The sequence below is a fragment of the Acomys minous genome (assembly GCF_964271855.1).
Source record: "Acomys minous genome assembly, chromosome: 2".
Classification (NCBI taxonomy): Eukaryota; Metazoa; Chordata; class Mammalia; order Rodentia; family Muridae; genus Acomys; species Acomys minous.
This window is the reverse complement of record NC_140484.1, coordinates 4051378-4075076: the sequence shown is the minus strand read 5'-3', so window position 1 is coordinate 4075076 and position 23699 is coordinate 4051378. Positions and strand designations below refer to the sequence as shown.

Here is a 23699-nt window from a genome sequence, read left to right as displayed (position 1 = left end):
CTAGCAGTGGCCGAGACTCTGGAGGCAGAAATCCAGTCACTCAGAGGGAGAATGGGCCGTCGGAACTCAAGCCAGACTTGGGAGAATTAAAGTATCACCCGGCACCCAGAATTCACAGGGTGGACAGTTGGCTACACAGATGTCACAAGAATGTGACTGATTTCACTTCTAGGCATCCAGGCCATCTCGCTGATAATGCTTGGCATCTCGCACATGTGTGCTAGCTAGATCAGAGGAGGAGGTGGGGAAAGTCCTAGAGGCTGTGGTGTTGAAACCATGGCTGAAGAGAAAGCTTTCTTCTCCTCAACACGGACAGGGGCTCTTACAGGAACACCTGTGGGTGAGTGGCCCTTCCCTTGCTACTCACGGGAGTCTTTCAAAGGACGACATCCCTGTGGCCCCAGGCCATGCTGACAATGTCAGGGCAGGGTTTAGTGGTCTCAGCATGTGTCATGTGCAAAGCAGCACCAACACGATTTCAAATTAGCAAAAGATAAAATAGAAGCTCACGGCCAGGTACAGACTAAATGACTACAGTTACATACTGAGAAAGGATGTCCTGAAAAGTCATTCCACATAATATCACAAATACACACGTGTGTGTGTGTGTGTGTGTGTGTGTGTGTGTGTGTGTGTGTGTGTGTATGTGTGTTGCTGATAAGTGACCTCAGGGCCTCACACTTTAGGCAACAATTCTACCATGAGCTGCATTCCCAGCTGTGTACGGAGAAACCAATCCACCAATGAGGGATCCAAGAGTTTTCAGCGCTCTGGGAGTGTTAAACCTATGACCTTGAAGGGAGGGTCAACCGCAGCCCTGCTGTGTCCTGATCTTTCCCTGTTGGTTTTTGTTCTTGTATAGTTATCTATCAGTTAGTATTGCATACGTTTGTTCTCAGTAGCCTGGCCAGCAGCAAGAAGTTTAAAGTGGATTTTCTAGATGTTTAGCATCACCAGCTCTCTTAGCTGCTTCTCCACAGCTCTGTCTCTCAGAGCAGTCGGGATCTGTGCTGGGGCTCCAACTCCTCTGCTCCACACACAAGGCCTCCACTATGGCCACAGAGGCTGAGACCTCTAAGGATCAGAGCACACCAGCATCTGTAGCACAGGGTAGCCACTGGCACACCAGCATCTGTAGCACAGGGTAGCCACTGGCACACCAGCATCTGTAGCACAGGGTAGCCACTGGCACACCAGCATCTGTAGCACAGGGTAGCCACTGGCACACCAGCATCTGTAGCACAGGGTAGCCACTGGCACACCAGCATCTGTAGCACAGGGTAGCCACTGGCACACCAGCATCTGTAGCACAGGGTAGCCACTGGCACACCAGCATCTGTAGCACAGGGTAGCCACTGGCACACCAGCATCTGTAGCACAGGGTAGCCACTGGCACACCAGCATCTGTAGCACAGGGTAGCCACTGGCACACCAGCATCTGTAGCACAGGGTAGCCACTGGCACACCAGCATCTGTAGCACAGGGTAGCCACTGGCACACCAGCTCCTGCACCATGGTAACCACCCCATTCCCAGGACGTTTAGGTCTTCCAAGTCTGATTTCAGCTCTTGGGGTTTGAAGTGGTCTCGAAGTTACCTAATGGGACCCCGAAGCCTGGCTCCAGAGGGGCCGTGAGCATGCGCTCACTGTAACACTGTGTGCCAGGACAAGGATTGTAAACTTTCCAACCAATGGCTAATACTGGACTTCAGGTGATGCCGCCAGCGTGAGAGACATAATATTTTCTTTCAGAGATCTTTGTTTTAAGTTTTGTAGGAATGAGATTTTTATCAATTGTTTATAAGTATCCTTTGTTCTCAGCAGGTCAATGTCAAAATGTAATTTAACAACACATAGTGATAAAAATGATTGATTTTTGAAGACATAATACAAAACAAAGATGGACACAAGTTTTCATTTTGTTCCTCAAGAGGGGTAGAAATATTTAAGTCAGGTTTTTAAAATATGCTACTAATGGCATGAAAAGGAAAATCACAGATACACATTTATTATGTAGGACAGATCCTGGGAAGAGAGGCCCTTACCAGGTCGGTGGAAATGCTGGGGCGAGCGTGCCGTGGTTGGAGTGTAACTGTGCCGGCTGTACACGGGGGAGTTGATGGAGCCCTGGCTGGTGGACCTGTGCATCACACGATCCCGAACATCCTGGCAACCCTGCAACCGAGTTAGAGCAAGTGTGAGTCCCAAGTATCTTCCCACTAAGTAAAACCCAGTGCACAGAGGTAGCTGGGGAATTACCATTCTGAGTGCCTGTGCTCACCTTTCAGGGTTACAGCCAGTGAACAGTCACGCGCGCATGGCTATCCCATGGCTAAGTGTTCTGCTCACAACCAACAGTCACTGTAGTTATTAAAACTTAAGGTATAAAACCTGTAATTGCCAATAGTGCTAGAAAAAGAACAATCCCCACACTCACACTGGCCCTGTGATTGTTACTGTGTCCCCCCCACATCAGATCCCCACACTCACACTGGCCCTGTGATTATTACTGTGTCCCCCACATCAGATCCCCACACTCACACTGGTGCTGTGATTGTTACTGTGTCCCCCCCACATCAGATCCCCACACTCACACTGGTGCTGTGATTGTTACTGTGTGTCCCCCCACATCAGACCCCCACACTCACACTGGCCCTGTGATTGTTACTGTGCCCCCCCACATCAGACCCCCACACTCACACTGGCGCTGTGATTGTTACTGTGTCCCCCCCACATCAGACCCCACACTCACACTGGCGCTGTGATTGTTACTGTGTCCCCCACATCAGATCCCCACACTCACACTGGCCCTGTGATTGTTACTGTGTCCCCCCCACATCAGACCCCCACACTCACACTGGCGCTGTGATTGTTACTGTGTCCCCCCCACATCAGACCCCACACTCACACTGGCGCTGTGATTGTTACTGTGTCCCCCCCACATCAGACCCCCACACTCACACTGGCCCTGTGATTGTTACTGTGTCCCCCCCACATCAGATCCCCACACTCACACTGGCCCTGTGATTGTTACTGTGTCCCCCCCACATCAGATCCCCACACTCACACTGGCCCCTGTGATTATTACTGTGTCCCCCACATCAGATCCCCACACTCACACTGGCCCCTGTGATTATTACTGTGTCCCCCCCACATCAGACCCCCACACTCACACTGGCCCCTGTGATTATTACTGTGTCCCCCCCACATCAGATCCCCACACTCACACTGGCCCCTGTGATTATTACTGTGTCCCCCACATCAGACCCCCACACTCACACTGGTGCTGTGATTGTTACTGTGTCCCCCCCACATCAGATCCCCACACTCACACTGGCGCTGTGATTATTACTGTGCCCCCCCACATCAGACCCCACACTCACACTGGCCCTGTGATTATTACTGTGTCCCCCACATCAGACCCCCACACTCACACTGGCCCCTGTGATTGTTACTGTGTCCCCCCCACATCAGACCCCCACACTCACACTGGCCCCTGTGATTATTACTGTGTCCCCCCCACATCAGACCCCCACACTCACACTGGCCCCTGTGATTGTTACTGTGTGTCCCCCCCACATCAGACCCCACACTCACACTGGCCCTGTGATTGTTACTGTGTGTCCCCCCCACATCAGACCCCACACTCACACTGGCCCTGTGATTGTTACTGTGTGTCCCCCACATCAGACCCCCACACTCACACTGGCGCTGTGATTGTTACTATGTCCCCCACATCAGACCCCACACTCACACTGGCCCTGTGATTGTTACTGTGTCCCCCACATCAGACCCCACACTCACACTGGCCCTGTGATTGTTACTGTGTGTCCCCCCCACATCAGACCCCACACTCACACTGGCCCTGTGATTGTTACTGTGTGTCCCCCCCACATCAGACCCCACACTCACACTGGCCCTGTGATTGTTACTATGTCCCCCACATCAGACCCCCACACTCACACTGGCCCTGTGATTGTTACTGTGTCCCTGCTCCACATCAGATCCCCACACTCACACACTGGCGCTGTGATTGTAGGCTTTTCTGTGTTCCCACATGTCACCTTGATGGAACTTAGAATCACCATGGAAAACACATCTCCGGGTGTGCCCTTGAGAGTGTTTTAGGAAGATTTAAGTTTTCTAGGAAGAAGGAAAGACCCACCCTGAATGTGGGTGGTGCCATTCTACGGGCTGGTGCCGTTGGCTGAGCAGGGAGGAGATGGAGCTGAGCGCCAGCACTCATCTCTGCTTCCTCACTGAGGCTGTCACATGACCTCCTGCGTCTTGCTCCTGCAGCCATGATGTCCCCACCTCCAAGGACTGTATCCTCAAACTGTCATCAGCTCCTCCTCCTCCCCTCCCTCCTCCCACTAATTTTTGTGCATATTTTATCACAGAAACTAGAAAAGTATCGGAAACTGATCTGCCACCAGTGAAGAAGAGCAGCCAATCCCGCGTATTGCCAGCCTCTCGGTGACAGTGAAACAAGGTCCCAGCTGCCACCTGTCCTGTGTGCTGGCATACAGCAGGTAGGTCCCTGCAGTACTGAGCTCTCATCTGGCCTCTAAGCCACACAGTATCTGAGATTGCATGTAAAGTTGATGTTCTTCAAGGACAAGTTGGTGTTTGCTTGATCATTAACTACTTCTCAGCGCAGGAAATAGACCAAGGAAATAATTATGTGACCTTTCTGGTACCATGAGGGCAAATGTTTATATTATGTCCTCACCAAAGTGGGGAATAACGAAGAAACTAGAACATCCACTTTCATCTAACATAACAGTGCCACATGATATCACCTGTGTCCAAAGCCAGGAAACACCCAACTGAGCCGGCTAATCCCAGCACTCAGGACGCAGAGGCAGGGGGATCTCTTTTAGTTCCAGGACAGCCTGGTACAAAGTCCAGGTCAGCTAAGGCTACACAGAGAAACCCTGTCTAGAAAAACCAAAACCCAAACCAACCCCCTCCCCCAAAAAACTCCACCAAAACAAAAAACACCAAACTGTGCAAAGACACAATAAAAATTAGTAAAGACGCAAGCGAGCAACTGGAAGGGTACAAGCTGTGTTCTCCACTTCGGGGATTTGCTGTACTATGAGGTTTTTGCTTGGCACAACCCAGTTAGAATTTGAAAGGACTGTGAACAGTGACAGCATCAACACTTAAACATAAAAACATAAATATGTCATGGCTTTCCATCTCAGACTAAAAAGAGCCCCCATTGTGATGAGTCCTGTTTGATATAAAGTATCCGCCAAGGCTCCGGTGTAGCCCAGTTGGTAGAATATTTGCCTAAGCCTGCATGAAGCCCTGGGTTTGATCCTAACACTGCATAAAACAGGTGTATACACCTGCAATCCCAGCACTCAGGCGATGGAGGTAGGAGGATCAGAACCTCAAGATCCTCCTCTGCCAATGTGGGTTCAGGCCAGTTTGGGCTCCATAAAATGCTATTTCAAAAACAAAAACAAAAAGCAAAATCAATCCCCCTCAAGAACCCAGAAAATACAGCGAGCTGTGTGGCTTTAGATCGGTCCAGAAGAGGTGTCTACCCACTAAGTGCTTGGTGTCTACCTACTAAGTGCTTGGTGACTATCCACTAAGTGCTCAGTGTCTACCCACTAAGTGCTCAGTGTCTACCCACTAAGTGATCGGTGTCTGACTACCCATTAAGTACTCGGTGACTACCCACTAAGTGCTCAGTGTCTACCCACTAAGTGCTCAGTGTCTACCCACTAAGTGCTCGGTGACTGCCCACTAAGTGCTTCAGCTATACTGTAACTACCTCTAGTCACATTAGGTATTCTAACATTAGAGTCCGTGCCACCTAAGTGCAGACAGACAGGGGCCAAGGGACCCACACTGGACGATGGCTTCAGTTCCTGCAGACATTGGTACTTCTTGTGCTTGGTACTGTTCCTACCAGAGGTGTACGCCATTTTTACTCTCTTGTCCCCCTTAAAAGTGTGCAGCTATCATATTGTTAGTTCACAAAGCCATCTGCTAGCCTGCTAGCCGATCTGACACCCTTCTAGGTTGCTTAGCAACCTCTGACATCATTATCTGTGGTCTGCCACCAGCTGTGTGCCAGAGGCACCAGATATAAAGGGACAAACCCACCACCTCATCTCTCTTACACTCTCTCTAAAGGATGCCCCCCCTCCCTCTTGGTCTCTCTCTCTCTCTCCCTCTTGGTGTCTCTCTCTCTCTCTCTCTCTCTCTCTCTCTCTCTCTCTCTCTCTCTCTCTCTCCCACTGTCTCTCTCTCCCACTGTCTCTCTCTCCTCATATCCCACTCAGGCCCTAACTCCTGTCCCCTTCCATTTCCCCAGTCAAAGCTTTCCATATCATATCAGTTGCATCTCATCCTTAATGAGAACACGTACGGTCCTGGCTTATGTGTAAAGTGCTATCACAAGCGTCACAATCAATTCTTCTATTTGTACATAGGTACTTAGCAAATACAGACAAGGTCCAAGCCACTCCCAGCCCACCCAGGAATCCGGACAAATGATACTTACTTCTGCAGATGGAGTAGGAGACAGAGTCCTCGGAGACTGGAAGAACAAGAGAGAATTTAACGTCAGCACCCTGGTTAACTCCCTGCCAGATCTGAGGATGCTGAAAGCATCTCCCCAAACACACAAGTCAACATCTGCTGCTGGTTTATTCAGTGGACAGAGGGCTGATGGGAAATCCCAAAAAGGTTCCTAGGAGACTCAGGGATACCCCTACCCCAGGACCATGGCTTCAGTGTATACGCTGTGGGGCTGATTGGAGTGCCTTTCCTTACATATGATATAACTGTGTGTTAGGACACCTCAGGAAATGTGGGATTCTGTTAAAAAGTTTTTAACTAACTCAGAACCACAGCAATTGCCGTAAGATGGTTTGGTAATCTTTGATGAACCCTTACACCACGTGCCCTCCAATACCTGTCATTTTGAGTTGACAGGTTTCCTCTGTCATCAACAGCGGTCACTCCAGGACTTTTGCACTGCTATCTCCTCTGCAACAGCACTTTTTAGACAGCTGCATTGCTCACTCAGGCCCAGTTAAGTCTAGGATCAAACGCACCTCACACTTCCTGTGATCCCTTGGTCATGCTTTCCTCCATTGCACTAACTTACTGCCACCTCCTTTACACTTTCCTTCATACTTCCTGTGATTCTCCCCTTCCATCTACCCTTCACCACATTAACTTCCTGTGATTCCCCCTTCACACTCTCCTTCACACCTCCTGTGACATCTTCACAGTCCCCTTCACACATCCTGTGACACCCCCTTCACACTCTCCTTCACACCTCCTGTGATCCCCTTCACACTCTCCTTCACACATCCTGTGACCCCTTCACACTCTCCTTCACATCTCCTGTAACTCCCTTCACACTCTCCTTCACACCTCCTGTGACCCCTTCACACTCTCCTTCACACCTCCTGTGACCCCTTCACACTCTCCTTAACACCTCCTGTGACCCCTTCACACTCTCCTTCACACCTCCTGTGATCCCCTTCACACTCTCCTTCACACCTCCTGTGACACCCCCTTCACACTCTCCTTCACACATCCTGTGACCCCTTCACACTCTCCTTCACACCTCCTGTGACTCCTTCATACCTCCTGTGATCCTCTTCACACTCTCCTTAACACCTCCTGTGACATCCCCTTCACACTCTCCTTCACACCTCCTGTGATCCTCTTCACACTCTCCTTAACACCTCCTGTGACCCCTTCACACTCTCCTTCACACATCCTGTGACCCCTTCACACTCTCCTTAACACCTCCTGTGACCCCTTCACACTCTCCTTCACACCTCCTGTGATCCCCTTCACACTCTCCTTCACACATCCTGTGACCCCTTCACACTCTCCTTAACACCTCCTGTGACCCCTTCACACTCTCCTTCACACCTCCTGTGATCCCCTTCACACTCTCCTTCACACCTCCTGTGACCCCTTCACACTCTCCTTCACACCTCCTGTGACCCCTTCACACTCTCCTTCACACCTCCTGTGACCCCTTCACACTCTCCTTAACACCTCCTGTGACCCCTTCACACTCTCCTTCACACATCCTGTGACCCCTTCACACTCTCCTTCACACCTCCTGTGACCCCTTCACACTCTCCTTAACACCTCCTGTGACCCCTTCACACTCTCCTTCACACCTCCTGTGATCCCCTTCACACTCTCCTTCACACCTCCTGTGACACCCCCTTCACACTCTCCTTCACACATCCTGTGACCCCTTCACACTCTCCTTCACACCTCCTGTGACTCCTTCATACCTCCTGTGATCCTCTTCACACTCTCCTTAACACCTCCTGTGACATCCCCTTCACACTCTCCTTCACACCTCCTGTGATCCTCCTCACACTCTCCTTAACACCTCCTGTGACCCCTTCACACTCTCCTTCACACATCCTGTGACCCCTTCACACTCTCCTTCACACCTCCTGTGACCCCTTCACACTCTCCTTAACACCTCCTGTGACCCCTTCACACTCTCCTTCACACCTCCTGTGATCCCCTTCACACTCTCCTTCACACCTCCTGTGACACCCCCTTCACACTCTCCTTCACACATCCTGTGACCCCTTCACACTCTCCTTAACACCTCCTGTGACATCCCCTTCACACTCTCCTTCACACCTCCTGTGATCCTCTTCACACTCTCCTTAACACCTCCTGTGACCCCTTCACACTCTCCTTCACACATCCTGTGACCCCTTCACACTCTCCTTCACACCTCCTGTGACTCCTTCACACCTCCTGTGATCCTCTTCACACTCTCCTTAACACCTCCTGTGACATCCCCTTCACACTCTCCTTCACACCTCCTGTGACACCTCCTTCACACTCTCCTTCACACCTCCTGTGATCCCCTTCACACTCTCCTTCACACCTCCTGTGACACCTCCTTCACACTCTCCTTCACACATTCTGTGACCCCTTCACGCTCTCCTTCACACCTCCTGTGACTCTTTCACACCTCCTGTGACATCCCCTTCACATTCCCCTTCACACCTCCTGTGACATCCCCTTCACATTCCCCTTCACACCTCCTGTGACCCCCCCCTTCACACTCCCCTTCACACCTCCTGTAACTCCCTTCACACTCCCCTTCACACCTCCTGTAACTCCCTTCACACTCTCCTTCACACCTCCTGTGACCCCTTCACAATTTCTCTCAGTGCACTAACCCCCTAACATGTCTCTGTGTGTCAGCTTCTTTGCTGACCAGCTCCTGCTTGACTCTGTGTACAACTGTGTGTTCCCAGTGACAAGGGTGCATAGTCAAGGGCTATTTTGGGGACTCAGGGACTATTTTTGGAGTGAATGAAATGTTTACAACTGAATACAAAAGGCCTCCGACTAGAACTGTAAACAGAATTTCAGAGGGCTTGCCTGAGCAGGGGGTGGGGTGGAGGGCCTCTTGCTTTTAGGATTTGTTCCTCTGCCATGTTATTAGTAAGCTGACATGCTATCTTATTCACCAGGCTTCCTTGTGGGCCTCAGGGCTCAAAGCTTTGATGGGTAAGGATGGCGCCCTAGGGAGCGGAAGCTAGGCACAACCTTGCCAGTGGTGGGCTCCTTGATGCACTCACTCATGTACCTCCCAAATGTGCTAAAAGTCACATCAACTCGTGTGTGTGTGTGTGTGTGTGTGTGTGTGTGTGTGTGTGTGTACACACACATGTGTGAGTAGGCCAGAGGTCAATGTCAAGTGTCTTCTTCGATTGCTTTCTCTTTTGAGACAGGTCTCTCACTGGACCTGCATTGCTGGTCAGCAAACCCCAGGAATCCTCCTGTCTCCGCCTCCTGGCATCAGGATAACAGGCACATGCTGCCGAACTCGGCTTTGTTGTGAGGGTTCTGAGACTCAAGCTCAGTCCTGTTCTGTGGCAAACACTTCACCGACTGAGCCCCCTCCCTTACATTCTGCGTCTTTAAAGTAATGCATGGATTTACAAGATGAGTGTAACAGTAATGGGATAAATAATAGAATAACTTGTAGTGTCTGTTCAGACGCAAGACCCATGCATCCCACACGAGTGGAGTCATGTATCTGATTCTGTCCCAAAGGGGCACAAAGAAAGCCATAGGCCACCGCTCCGGGTTAGCACGTGAGAATGGACGGTGAGAACCGGTGTGGTGTTCGCTTTTGTCAGGTGTCAGGTACTGATCTAATCTAATGATCTTACTCCTTACGGAAACCTGACAACTTTACTTCCCAAAGTCCTGAGTCAGGAGGTGTCACAATCAGGTTTTAGATGCCCCAAACTTCAATTCCAAGACCAATGTCTGCTTGGTGTTTTGCTGCTCCAGAGGGAGCTAGTGGAAAAACAAAACAACACAACACACACACCACGCCCCCAAGAGAGGCATGCATGAGAGTGCACGTAGCACACATGCACCCTTAAAGCCATGATAAATAATAAATAAGTAAATAAACAAACGCAACAATTGCCTTTGCACATACTCATTGAACTTTAGAAAAATCCCTGACCACAGACCGACTTGAAGGCCAGTCTTTACGTTCTTTGTTCAGGAAGTTTCCTTGTGAAATTCTAAGAACCAACAGAAGCTAACAGCCCAGACCAATCAACTGGCTGCAGATGCAGTACAACAGCTACACCACCAGGTGGCACTATGTGGCCATGCATGTCCCTTGCCAGCCTGGAGACCTAAATGCAGGCCATATTTCTGAATAAAACCCAGATTAGCCATAAGCAAATAAGAGGAGTATTATATAATTATGAATATATAAAGTCATTATAAAACAATAAATATCAGTGTGTGTAACTGGGAACAAATCAAATCCAGTCACCATATTTTCACGCTTTTGGGGGACGAGATTTTCCGTGAGCCTTGTGCTCAATGTCCCAAAGGCCAGAGTGATGTGCGTACCACAAGCTCATCTCATGAGGTCTAGGCACGTGGGATGCTATGGATACAATCTGCTCTAACCTTGGCGTTAGGGCTGGGTTAAGTCCAGTGCTTGGTGCCATCTCTCTGAACGGAGTCCAATCAGGCTACAGATGACTCCAACGTCAATAATGAATAAAATGGAGGGGGGGCATGTGTGTCATGCGGTGGAAAGCGTGTATCTGTTCACACTTCCAAGGTCAGGCTGTAATAACCATAAAAATAAATAAAGGCCCTAGGTGTGATAACACACACCTTTACTCTAAGCAGGAGAATCTCTGTGAGTTCCAGGACAGCCAGGGCTATTTCAGAGAGAAACTCTGTCTTGAAAAAACCAACCAATTAACCAACCAACAAATAAATAAAAATAATGAGGGAGCTAGAATAAACTGAAAGGGTCAAATGACCAAGATGGGGGGAGGGGGTGGCAGCAGGAATCCTCGAACCCTAGGTGTGCGCAGGCCAGGGAGCCCCCTCTGCCCCTCACTGCTGAAAGGCTGTGGTGCAGCAGGAGTCAGGCCGGCTGGCTGAGCAGTGATAACCACAGGCAGAGCTCCCTGCCATGAGGCGCATGTGCAAGTCCACCCCTCTGCTCACTGGCTTCACTTTCTTTACTCCATGCAAACACCTGTGAGACGCTGTCTGTCACTACTCTGCTTTCCTGAAGAGAAGCTGGGACTACAGGGGGCTGCCACATGACAGTCAAAACCAGCAGGTGGTGAACGCCAGTAATGGATTCTAGGAGCCCCAGCTGTCCTGTCATCCATATTGTGCCCCCCCCCCACACTACGATGTCGGAATCTGAACTAAGATTTAAGGGTGTGGTCTCATTATTGCATGATCCCTGAACACGTCCTTCCAGCTCATCTCAAGGCCAAGATGCCCATTACCCCCCTCCCCTAACTCCACGTGACCTGAGGCCCGACCCCAGCATGGCGACTGTCCCACACCCATCTCAGCCTTCACAGGTGTCTCAACTTGCGATTGGCCAACCTCCTACCTCTCTCTGCACCCTCATTTAGGACAAGGGTCATGGGGTTAGGGTGCGAACACCTCAAGGCACCAGAGGGACTCTTCAGAGGGACTGATTTAGCTCAGTCCCAAACAGTGGTCCCTACCCGGGTGAGTGAAAAGAGAGCAGATGGACGGCCATTTGCTTGCGGCCCCTGGGAAGCCGTTACCTCTCCGAGGCTCTGTCTCTCCTGCTTGTCCTCATAGCCTGTGGTGTAGAAAGGCTCATACGTAATGAGATCTGGACGCTCAATGTCGTAGATTGCCTTGACCTTGGGGATGGCGGCCAAGTCCTTGTAATCCAGGATTTCATTGTCTACTTTTGCCTGGCAGGGTTAAAAAGAGAAGAGTTAATTCTCTACTTCAGTTTGTTGAGAAACCATCTCCAGTACTGTTCACACCTCCTTCGTTTAAGAAGTGATCCTTAAAACAACCCAAAATGCCTTGCTGAGTGACGTCACACCCTTTAGGAAGCTGTCTGTTGATTTGCCCATTAACCACGCGCCAGCAAACCCTTGCAGATAGCTAAATACAAGTACCGCATATTGAATAAACTAAACATGTCAATATTTTTGTGGCAGAATTTAATCACTTGCAGCAGCATTATAAAAGTGTGTAGAACATCCCCAAATATCTATATGCATGCTAGGTGGGACAGCCTCTTCAGCCTTGTACCATGTGACTGCACTCTGGGGCCATATTTTGATCTGATGGTCACACATTGAATTCTCCTGGGATCCTAAGTGACCAAGGGAATCAGGGCCTTCTAACAGGATCGGAGAGCTCTGTGGGTGTCAGCTTCCTTTCTTGGACTCTGTTATCTGGTTATTCCAATCCCTCAAGCTCGGCTGCTACCCCCATGCCCCCCCCCCGCACTCTCTCCACACACACACCCCTAATGTCTCTTCAGGAAGTGATACTTACATAGATGGTGTGGCCCGGGGAGCCGGGGATGCTGGAACCTGGTCTAGAGTAAATACTTTCAGAGGAGGTCCTGGTGGGCTGCAAGATAAACAAGAAGTGGTCTGTCAGATGCCTCACCACACCCATCAGAATCCAGACTGGCCCAGGCACCCAAGCCTCCTGGGAAACTCAGGCAGCTAAGAAAGGCAAGGCCTGAGTGTGGTGCAGGAGGGGAGGTGTACACTTGACGGACAGGGCTGGAAAGCCAGTGCCAAGGTGGCTTTCCTGGTCCTTCCTCTTCCTTAGGGAACCTGGGGCTCGGAGCTGAGAGCATGTTGAAACTGCAGAGTCCTGCCCAGCTCCATGCCCAGCCCAGCACCAGCTCACGGCCCTGCCCATGTGTGGACTTCCTGTTCGCACCTCTGCCTGCCTCACGTTCGCTTGGCACTGGGGTTATTGCAAAAGAGAAACCTCTGAAGATTCTGATTCCTTATAAAATTGTAACTGCTGGGGCCTTGGGATCCAGGTCCCGGCCTTTCCCCCACCTTGTCACTCATTACCTACGCTCACTCACAGAACAAGCCTGTGTCCCCACCTCAAGGCTTTAATCCTGGCTCCTCTACTGCCTGGACCACTCTCACCACCTACTTTCCTTGGTCGGCTCTTTCATGTCCTTCAATCTTAAACTCGCCTCCTCTGAGGGCCCCTACGTCTTCCTCAGTCCACAGATGATTGAGCTCACTCTTGTCTCTCATAGCCAACCCTAACTTTTCCTTCATGGATAAATTCCTGAAGAGATCTTTGTTAATCTCCTTACACTGTAACGCTGCCCTGGATCTCCCTCTGTCAGAGGAACAATGCACAGAGGTAGACATACTTGCAGGAAAGTGTGAGCTGTCATTTAGTTGTGAGCAAATACTCAGGTTTATAACGTGGTTAAGCCTAACCACAGAGCCCCTGGGGAGACAGACGAGGGCTGAGCATGGGGCAGGAAGAAGCAGAAGGAACTAGGATCAGTGGCTTTTTATCTATGGTTGGCATGTTGGGGAATATTCTATAAAGAATGCAAGGCCCTCTTGAAGTGTCTGTGTAGCTACTTCCTGGAAAGTAAAAGCTATGCAGCTAAAGTAGGTGATGCACATGTGGATGCATTCATGTGTGTGAGGAGGATGGTGCACATATGAATGTATGTGTGCATGTTTGTGGGGTCATGCACATGTGGATGTGTTCATGTGTGCACGAGGATGTGTTCATGTTTACGTGTATGGGGGTGATGCACATGTGAATGTGTGCATGTATGTGAAGATGATGGCACACATGTGAATGTGTGTGTGTGCATGTGTATGGTGGTATTGCACATGTGTATGTGCACATATGAAGGCCAGAGGGCAACCTCAGACACCATCTTCAGGAACACTGTCAGCCTCCTTTGAGACAGGGGATCTCATTGGCCTGGAGTTCACAGCTAGGCACAAGTGGTCAGCTAAGACACCCCAACAATCCTCCTGTCTCTGGATTACAAGCATGTCCCACCATGGCAGGCTTTCTTATGCTGGCTCTGGGGACGGAGCTCAAGTCCTCATGCGTGTGAGGAAGGCGCTTTAGAGACAATGCCATCACCCCAGACCCCAAACGAAATGTCTTAAGCAGAACAAGGACAGTAACAGTGTAACACGTCGTTCACACACACACACACACACACACACACACACACACACACACACACACACGCAGTGATGAGTGTGTCCCAGTCTAATCTGCACTAATCGGTGACACATGCCATCACTTCACTATGAATGTGCAACCCACAGAGGTAGGGAGAGAGGCAGGATGTGGCCATCATCCCCTGAAGCCCCAGACCCAAGGATAGGAGCCCCGGCTGCATCCTAAGGTCGGTGTGTTCAATCATTTCCCATCAACACAGCTATGGGATGGAGGATGTGGAACACTGAAGTTAAGAGCAGAACAAAACATGTGATAACTAGAAATAGTCTAAAAAACAAAATCAAAGTGTTTTGCCATGTAGCCCAGGATAGCCCCAAACTTACAGTTTGTTTAGCTTAGTCTCCCAAGTGCTAGGTTTAAAGTCATGGGCCTCCACCCTCAATATATTCTTATTTTAACAACTCTACAAGAGCCCCGGCCTAGCTCCCCAGGGTGGGTGGGTGCTGCAGGAGAGGTAGGAAGGCGACATGCTCTCAGTTGCTGTGACAACAGCCTGTGCTCATTAACAAGCATCTGGGACACGCAGCACACTGGAGCTCTGGGGTGTCTCCGACATTGTTCCAAGGGTGGCTCGGGGACACATTCTCAGTACAGCCTGGACACGCCGCTGAGGACCAACCCAAGCTCACAGTGGGAAGAAGAGCCCTTAAGCTCTCTTACTTCAGGAAGAAGGGTCTGAGCTGGCCCAGGGCCACAGGCCTGTAACCCTGCACCCTGCAAACCAGGGCAAGGTGGCCTCCTGGCTGGACTGGCCACTTCAGTTGCTACACCCCCCCCCACAGACGCTGCAGCCCCCACGAGTGGCCCAGGCTCTCCGAAGGCCCCAACTCGTGTTGTCTGCACCATGAATATCATTGGGCTGAAGGCTTGAGGGGTTATTCAACACTCTGGACTTTTGTCAACCTCCATCAGATGCCTGGTTCTAAGTGACCTCTGACCTCTGGTTAGAGATGTTTGGCAGAGTTCTCTCACCCATACCTGTTTTGATAACTAACATTTCTAAAGTCAAATCAAGCCTGCCAGGCCTCCAAGACAGAATTCTTTGACACCTGAGCCTTTAGACTTCTGCCATTTTGGAGTATTCCCGACAAGCTGGCATTCGTAAACTCTTCTATTGAATTCATCATTTGCCGCTGAGTAAGTCTGCTCTGCTCTGCCTGCCCACCTTGCTGTGGAATCCATGTCCACTCTCCTGTGGGAGGCGAGCTGTGTCATCCTTGCTTGTCCATTTCCATGAAAATCCCCCCTTTGCCTTCCTGGCCACATCGGGACAAAAACACAGCTGTCTGTGACATATAAAGGCTCAAGTCTGCTTTTGGCATCAAGTCTCTAAATCCTAGTGACACGAGCTTTTCTTTTTCCTTTCTTTCTTTTAAACTCTGGGCTTCAACTTCCTCCTGAAGAGGAAGAACTCCCAGCAATGGACTCTGCAGGGCTGTGAGAGGGTCAGTCCCTGCTCCAGCTCTCAGACGCATTTCCCAGACATTCCACCTGCTCTCCATTCCTGACAGGCGGTGTCAGCCGTGTCCTATGATGTCAGCCGTGTCCTGTGATGTCAGCTGTGTTCTGTGGTGTCAGCCATGTTCTGTGGTGTCAGCCGTGTTCTGTGGTGTCAGCCGTGTTCTATAGTGTCAGCGTGTTCTGTGGTGTCAGTGTTTTCTGTGGTGTTAGCCGTGTTCTGTGATGTCAGCCATGTTCTGTGGTGTCAGTGTGTTCTGTGGTGTCAGTGTGTTCTGTGGTGTTAGCATGTTCTGTGGTGTCAGCCGTGTTCTGTGGTGTCAGTGTGTTCTGTGGTGTCAACCATGTCCTGTGATGTCATCCATGTTCTGTGGTGTCAGCCGTGTTCTGCACATCCTGAGAGTATTCTTTTCACATGTGAGATGCAGGGATCAGGTGATCTACAGTCGGCTGCAGCTACAGAACTTAGGTCCGTATGTGTCGCAGCTTGTCATGTGACTTGTCACACCTATGGGCGCACTCCTGCCAGTGTCCCTCTCTTCCTTGAGGATCACGTGCAGTGACTCCAATTCCTTTGCACACAGTGACTTTTGCCTGCGGTTCATCCCCAGCATTTAACGCCCATTCCTTCCCATGACTGACAGCACCATCCTTGCCCCATCCTTGCACTGTCCTGGCACTGTCCTGGCACTGTCCTGGCACCAGTCTTGCACCATCCTTGCACTATCCTTGCACCATCTTTACACCACCCTTGCACCATTCTTGCACCATCCTTGTGCCAGCCTTGTACCAACCATCCTGCCCTGTCCACCACGTGGTTCTGGGTTTGCTACTCCTTGGACTCTGCTCAAGGCTTAACAAGGCGGGTTTTTGCCACGGGTCCTCATGGCTTTCCAGGAGGACTTGTTCAACCCACGGGGATTAGAGAATGTTCCTTTAAGAAAATGAACTTGTTTTTTAAAAGCTGAACAAATATCTTTAGAGTTTTGATGCTAAAAGTTAGGATCCTATTTTATTTTGTTATTTTATTTATTTTATCTTAATTCTTGGTCCTGGGATTGGAGTAACATGCTAGGCAAGCACCCTGCCACCAAGGCCTCTTCTATCTTATATTTTGAGAAGGAGCCTAAGTTGACGATCCTGGACTTGAACATGTAACCCTTGCAGGACTCTGGCCAGCTCACGAACGCGGCTCTGGCAGGCCTTTCCCTCCTCTGCCATTCCCTCTGCCTTGCTATAGAAACCATTAGGTTACGTGGTTTTTAGCTTGCCCTCAGGGTCTATTCCCTTATTTGGCCACTTCCTCCTCCTGAAGCTCCAGCTATCAAAGTACTGAAGTCCAGCAACCAAAAGCTCCCTTTGGCTCACCTAATTAACAGGCCAATTAAGTTAAACACCTCCTCCTCATACTGGGTTTCTCCTTGTGCCTTTATAAACCTCCATTTGCCTAGGGGTCACTTCTGTCTCCCCTCTCTCTCTCCACAGGCAGTCAGTCCTTTGTCCCCTCCACTTCTCCTTTGTCTTCTATTTCCTGTCTTTGTCTCTATCCCTGCCCTCTGTCCCTCCTGGGCAAATAAATCTCCTTTGTGCTGAGAACTTGGTCTTGGCGTCCTGAGCAGATACTTCTTCTTTCAATCCTCCTGCCTCAGCTTCCTGAATAGCTGGTATCACAGGCTTGTGCCCTGTCTCGCTCCCCACAGTTACACTCAGTTAGAAACATCTCAGGTTTTTACAAATCAACACTTACTAATGCAAAACAAGACAAAACAAAACCTTCTATTTTCCCAGCTATGTAATGGATACAAGACTTGCCACTGCGGCTAAGGTACCTCCTGGTAGGCCGGGTTCTCCAGTATGCATCACAAAACCACCCAAAGAAAAATTCACGCCAGCCTTGGAGCCCTCACATCCCGAGTGCAGCCCTTGGCTGCCCCCTTTTTATCATTGTCCTCCAGTGTCCCTCGCTGGACAGCAACAAAACCATGCAGGTGACTCACACCTTTATCCTCGTGTGCAATCATTTAACCTAGCTACTCACTTCATTCAGGTACCCAGTGGCCCTGGGCGAGGACTTATCGGTCAGCCGCCTTTGTTTCTAGTATGCCTTCCAAGAGTTTAAATAGAAAAAAAAATCACTCTTTTTGTCTATGTTATACATATATAATATTCATGGGGGTGACTTCAAATGTCACCCACAGCGCCCACTTATCTTTTACTCAGGAAGGAGACAGCAAGGCCAGCAGCGCTAAGAGCAAATACCACTTACTTTCCTTTCTCCACACAAAACAAAACCAACAACCTGAAAGCAGACTCAGGAACACAAAGCTTATTCTTCTGATGCCATCTTAGGTGGGGTGGGGGCAGGAAGGCGTGCACAAGGTAGATAAAGGACCATATAAGGCTGTGGTCTCTTTAAATGTTTTTCCAAGAAGATTAGGCAAGTCTTTAACCTTAACTCTGACAACAGGAAGAAGGAGCCTTCCTTCTCTGGGACCCGAGCTGCAGGGCCTGTCCTCACCCAGCCTTTCAGGGTCATTTGCTCGGCTTTTACTCCTCAGCTGCTTTCCCACAGGCACTTTGATTTCCAAAAGGTGTTGCTATTTTGTTTTTTAAATGAAGAGAGACCTACCAGGGACACCAAAAGTTCACTTCAATGACACAGAGACCAAAGTGCCATGGAACCACGGTGGCTGGAAGAGACAGTCTGCTTTGTGTTTTTGTTCCCAATAAGCCTCTTAAAAGCCGCCTGTGGGTTGATTTCTTTGTCTGCTCTACCCTTCTACAGAAGCAGAAGCCAACTAAGTAAGAAACCTCTGGATGTTTACACCCAGTTCAAGACACACTCTAAATACTGACCATAAAACACCTACCAGATCTCTGCATGTGTGAGTGGAAAAATGGCATTGCCACTTACTTTCCATAGGGGAGAGCTGGAAGCCCTGTGCTCCCCATCCCTACCCCCCACCCTTACCCCACCCTCACCCTCATCCCCACCCCCACCCTTGTCAGCTGGGAAACCCTTTGCTGCCCCCACCCTTACCCCACCCTCACCCCCATCCCCACCCCTACCCTTGTCAGCTGGGAAACCCTTTGCTGCCCCCACCCTCACCCTCACCCCCATCCCCACCCCTACCCTTGTCAGCTGGGAAACCCTTTGCTGCCCCCACCCTTACCCCACCCTCACCCTCACCCTCATCCCCACCCCCACCCTTGTCAGCTGGGAAATCCTTTGCTGCCCCCACCCTTACCCCACCCTCACCCTCACCCCCATCCCCACCCCCACCCTTGTCAGCTGGGAAACCCTTTGCTGCCCCCACCCCCACCCCCGCCCCCCACCCCCGGCAGTGGCAGGATGCAAAGGCTGCCTGCATCTAAAGCCATGCTCTAAGAAGGCAAGAGGAACTACAGACTGTGAGTGACCAGATCATAGATCTTAGGGACACCACCTGGGGCAGGGACGGGGAGGGGAGGCTATTAATAGAAGGAGGCCATGTTATACTAAGCGCTGCTGGTGTGGACAGTACCTGCCTGTGGGTGTTATTGAAGTTCACCAGACAAGGTGGTGACAGCAGCTGCAGAAGAAGGAATCCTTTAGGATACGTACACACTAAATATAAGTAAAAGGTGAAGTGGACTCCTTTGGGGAAGATGAAAGGAGAGCCTCTAAACACTCGCACTTCCCAACCAGAGACCATTCAGGAATGCCGTCAGCCTTGCCTAAGGTCAAGGGACTGTGTGACCAAAGAGGCCATAGTCCCAGAACAGAGCAAACACCATAGCAAGGCAGTGAGTGGGCACTGCTGGCATGGCAACCACATGAGATGCCAGCCACATGGCTTCCTTACTCTAGACACACACAAAGCCTTGAATCATCACCTCTTTGGGGAAACGCACATGGGGAATGTTTGGTATGCCATAGATTTGCACACTGTACAACAGGTGACTGGGTTTCAGGAAGGAAACCGCCTCTGGCCCACTTGGTAGGTTGGTCAATTCATGCCTTTGCTTTCAATAAACAGTAACAGGAATGCCTTAAAAAAAAAAAATGAAAGCAGGTGACCTACACAAGGCTATTATACACTTGGCCATGAGAATGCCATGTGCTCCGCCTGTCACGAATCAGTGATGCTCAACACTTCTGCCCACATCCAAACTGCTCTGTTGTCCCCGTGGGGCTAACTCCTCCAAGTAAACGTAAATCAGAACGCGTTTTCTTTAAGTGTGGGTTTCATTTTTTAATTCGTACCTGTAGGTCAGAGGGACAGAAGGAGTGACCTCTAAATGTAAATTTTTAAAAATGACTTTCATTTTAGAAGGTGACTGTCCCTGTAATGCAACCAGGGTTTTTTATTTCTGGGCATAGAGTCCTGAGGGGATGGGGATGGGAGATGGGGTGGGGGGAGGGGGTGGGGGGGTGGGGGGTGGCTGCACGCACTGCCTGAGGCCCTTCAGCTTCATTTGGTGGCGCTCACAAGGCTGCTCAAAGATCAAAGCGGCTATAGTGCTTGGGCAGTGCTCCGAGGCTTCCCGCAGACTGAGCAGTCCTCACCACTTGTCACCACCAGAGGAGGGAAAGCAGCTTCCTCTGCTGTTTACAGCGTTTTGAGCAGAGCTAATGTTGACTTCATTGGTTTTGTTACCCTGGATAAAGGGAGTCAGACGTGTCCCTTGTGAAAGAGGCTGGGAAAGGAGGGGCTATTGCAAACAGACCCCCACCTCATCTCTCTGCTCCAGATTTCTCAAACTGAAGGTGCCAGAGTGCCGCGCCCCCAATTAGAAACAAATAAAAATCCACTTTGAAATAGCATTTTTCTTAGACTTGGGGAAAATGCATCAGTTGGCAGAAGCTTTAGTAGGAGGAGTTGGACAGTCCTCGTTAAGAATTCATTATGAAGCCAGGCATGGTGGCGCATGCCTTTAATCCCAGCACTTGGTGAGTTCAAGGCTAGCCTGGTCTACAAAGCGAGTCCAGGACAGCCAAGGCTACACAGAGAAACTGTGTCACAAAAAACAAACAAAAAACAAAAAACAACAACAAAAAAAGAATTCATTATGATTGAAAAGGAAGCTGCCAAGTGGACGACCTTGCTGTCCACAGGCCAGTCACAGTGCGGACGACCTTCAGCTGCTCTGCGGCTTCAGGAAACTCTCCTTCTGCTGTCTCTTGGAGCTTTGCACCAGGACCGAGGGGTGAAGACCCCACGCTAAGCAAGCTGGTGACTAGGCAGTCACCTCTGGGGCAGGGCCTGAGGCCTGGAGTCAGAGCTTGGCAGTTCTCAGCCTCGGCAAGCTTTGGGCTGTCAGCCCCCCAACATCACACAGAACCTAGGCCACTGAGCTCTGAAGGGCCCCTCCGCTGTCACCTTCTCTACTTCTATCAAGTCATTTAAAGAAAGAACATGATGGCATTAGCAAAAACGCAAGTCCCAGCGCTGGCATTCCTCAGTGAGGGTCTGGAAGGATCAGGGAGGAGGCACAGAAGACAAAGGCAGAACGTGTTAGGGCTGGGCCCACGCAAGACGATTCCGAAAAGTTGCCTGTGGTTTCAGAGACCAAGGTTCCCAGTGAATGTCTCCCCCTGGCCCTGAAGGGGACCTTAGGGCATGTCACATTCTTCTTCACTTCGAGGAGGGTCACAGGCGGCAGCTAACGCTCTCTGGCAGCTGGGGTTTCTCTAGCAGTGCCCACTTGAGGTGTAGTGGAAAGAACATGGCTAGTAGGCTGACAGCAACGTGGGTGAAACCCGTTCCTCTCTCACCAAGGCGGAGACGGGGGAAGTTACCTAGGTGGGTGAGGCCATGTCGGTACTCACACCCCAGTAAGATCTTATGAGATCAACTCTCATGGGAATGCTTAGGAAATTCTACAGGGTGAGGCCTGCGCCCCCCTACTCTTTCCTGGGCACATCTGCCTTTGGCTCCCAGCTTCCAGGTGCCCGGTTAGCTGCCCATCTCTCCCCATAGCCATGTTTAAATCTTATCTGTGCTCAAGTTTCAGGCTGCTTCTATGTTCTAAGAACTGCCCTCCTGAGAACTCTGCCCTCGTCCGACATCCTAAGAATAGGCTCTGTATGACCTATGGCCTGTGATGCATTTTGGGTCCATCTTATGACCATTTATCTGTCTTTCCCATCCCTAGAAAGCTGGGTGTATGGCTTCTGGCCCAGCACTATACTGAGTGCATGGTAAACATGTGTTCAGTGGACAAATGCAGGAATCTAAGACGAAACAGCAGCCCCCCATGTGCTAACTTTAACCGAAGCATCGGTGCAGCCGTTACTCCGAAGGCAAACATCAGAGGGAAAATAACTGCCAGGTGGGGTGTGAGGCACACTCGTGGGTGAGGAAAGCTGCTGCCTTCTACAAGAGCGGGGAGAGTTAGACAGGCGGCCTAGGGTGGGAGTGGGCAGGGAGACGGAGGGGAAGAAACAGAAGCCTGGGCCTAGGACAGCGGCTCTAAGCCTTCGGCCCCACACAGCGCCAACCTGTAGAGCTGGGGACCGTCCTGTGCGACGAACCAGGCTTTTGGGATAAGAGAAATCGGATGAAGAACGCAGAGTGTTTGGATGCTGTCATGAGACATGAGAGAAAGGAAGAAGAGTAAATAACAAAATAGCCTTACTCAGAAATACTGTGAAAAACACATAAAAACCGCGAAGGAAAAGCAAAGAGTAAACAGTGACTGACTCACACATGGGCCGCTTCAGGGGTCAACTTGGGGCCCATATTAAAAGCACATTAACTGCCATATTCACCTACTATATTTATCTACTATATATTTGTATTTATCTACTATATATGTATCTGCATTAGGACCCCTTCACTGAATCCTTCCCAATTATTTTGACACTGCTTTGCTTATAGTACAAGGACAAGAAGGCTCCAGGGGGATCCTAAGACTGTTGCTACAAACGCCCCACGAGTTCTTAAATACCAAGAACATAGCTCACCCCGGGGGTTGCTCAGAGTCTTCAAACATTTTCATTTTGCTATGGAAACTGTTCTGATCTGACATGTGGTAACTCTTGGCTCAAGTCGTGTGCGTGAACACACCCTTAAAGAGCATGAGATCCATCGCTCTGTTGAAAACACAGTCCCCCCCTAAGCCCCAACAGCATCGGCCTGTACCCCAATTCTGAGCTGGAAGCGCTCCTCTCAGGAGAGGCCTGCCCCTTCCTACTGTGCACCAGGAAGACAGCTGCGGCCACACTACCACCCACGGAGGGCATCGTGCAAGAGTGGCGCTCTGGGATTTTCTGGAAAAGCTTACTACGGAAACAAAGCAAAGGAGGAAAGCTCCTCTTGGCAGAATGAGCGAACTGTTTTTGAACTGTTTCACTAGTTTTTTCATAAGCTTCTCTGGAGAGTTCCACTGAAACATGTTCACGAATCTGTTTTGTTGTTTAATCATCTTAGGAAGAAGATCTGCAAACTCCACAGAAGAATGCACGTGCCGTTCAGCCTGGCCTCGTTGGCACCCTCTTCATTGCCCTCAAAGACTTCACCGACAGCCAAGTCCCTCTGCTGTCGCCTTGTCTTCAGTTATCCGAGAAACAGGCTTTCTCTTCCCTCTACTCAAAGCTTGCCCCTAGCAACAAAATAAAAGCAAAGCCCTCTGGGGAAAGACCAGCCATACAGTGGATGTCAGCGTTATCCTCGCCCTAAGGC

At 50.2% G+C, this 23699-nt stretch overlaps 1 protein-coding gene across 6 annotated transcripts in view; it reads right to left on the bottom strand.

The window, feature by feature from the left end:
• Positions 1–23699, bottom strand: part of ABLIM1 (actin binding LIM protein 1) — a 275685-nt gene that overhangs the window by 27572 nt on the left and 224414 nt on the right. For all 6 annotated transcript variants that reach the window (XM_084762924.1, XM_084762923.1, XM_084762926.1 and 3 more), the window contains exons 9-12: positions 12871–12948; positions 12117–12272; positions 6527–6562; positions 2046–2175 (exon numbers count right to left, since the gene is read on the bottom strand). In XM_084762924.1, coding sequence (XP_084619050.1) covers positions 2046–2175; positions 6527–6562; positions 12117–12272; positions 12871–12948 — 400 coding nt within the window. The remainder of the gene's footprint in view (positions 1–2045; positions 2176–6526; positions 6563–12116; positions 12273–12870; positions 12949–23699) is intronic.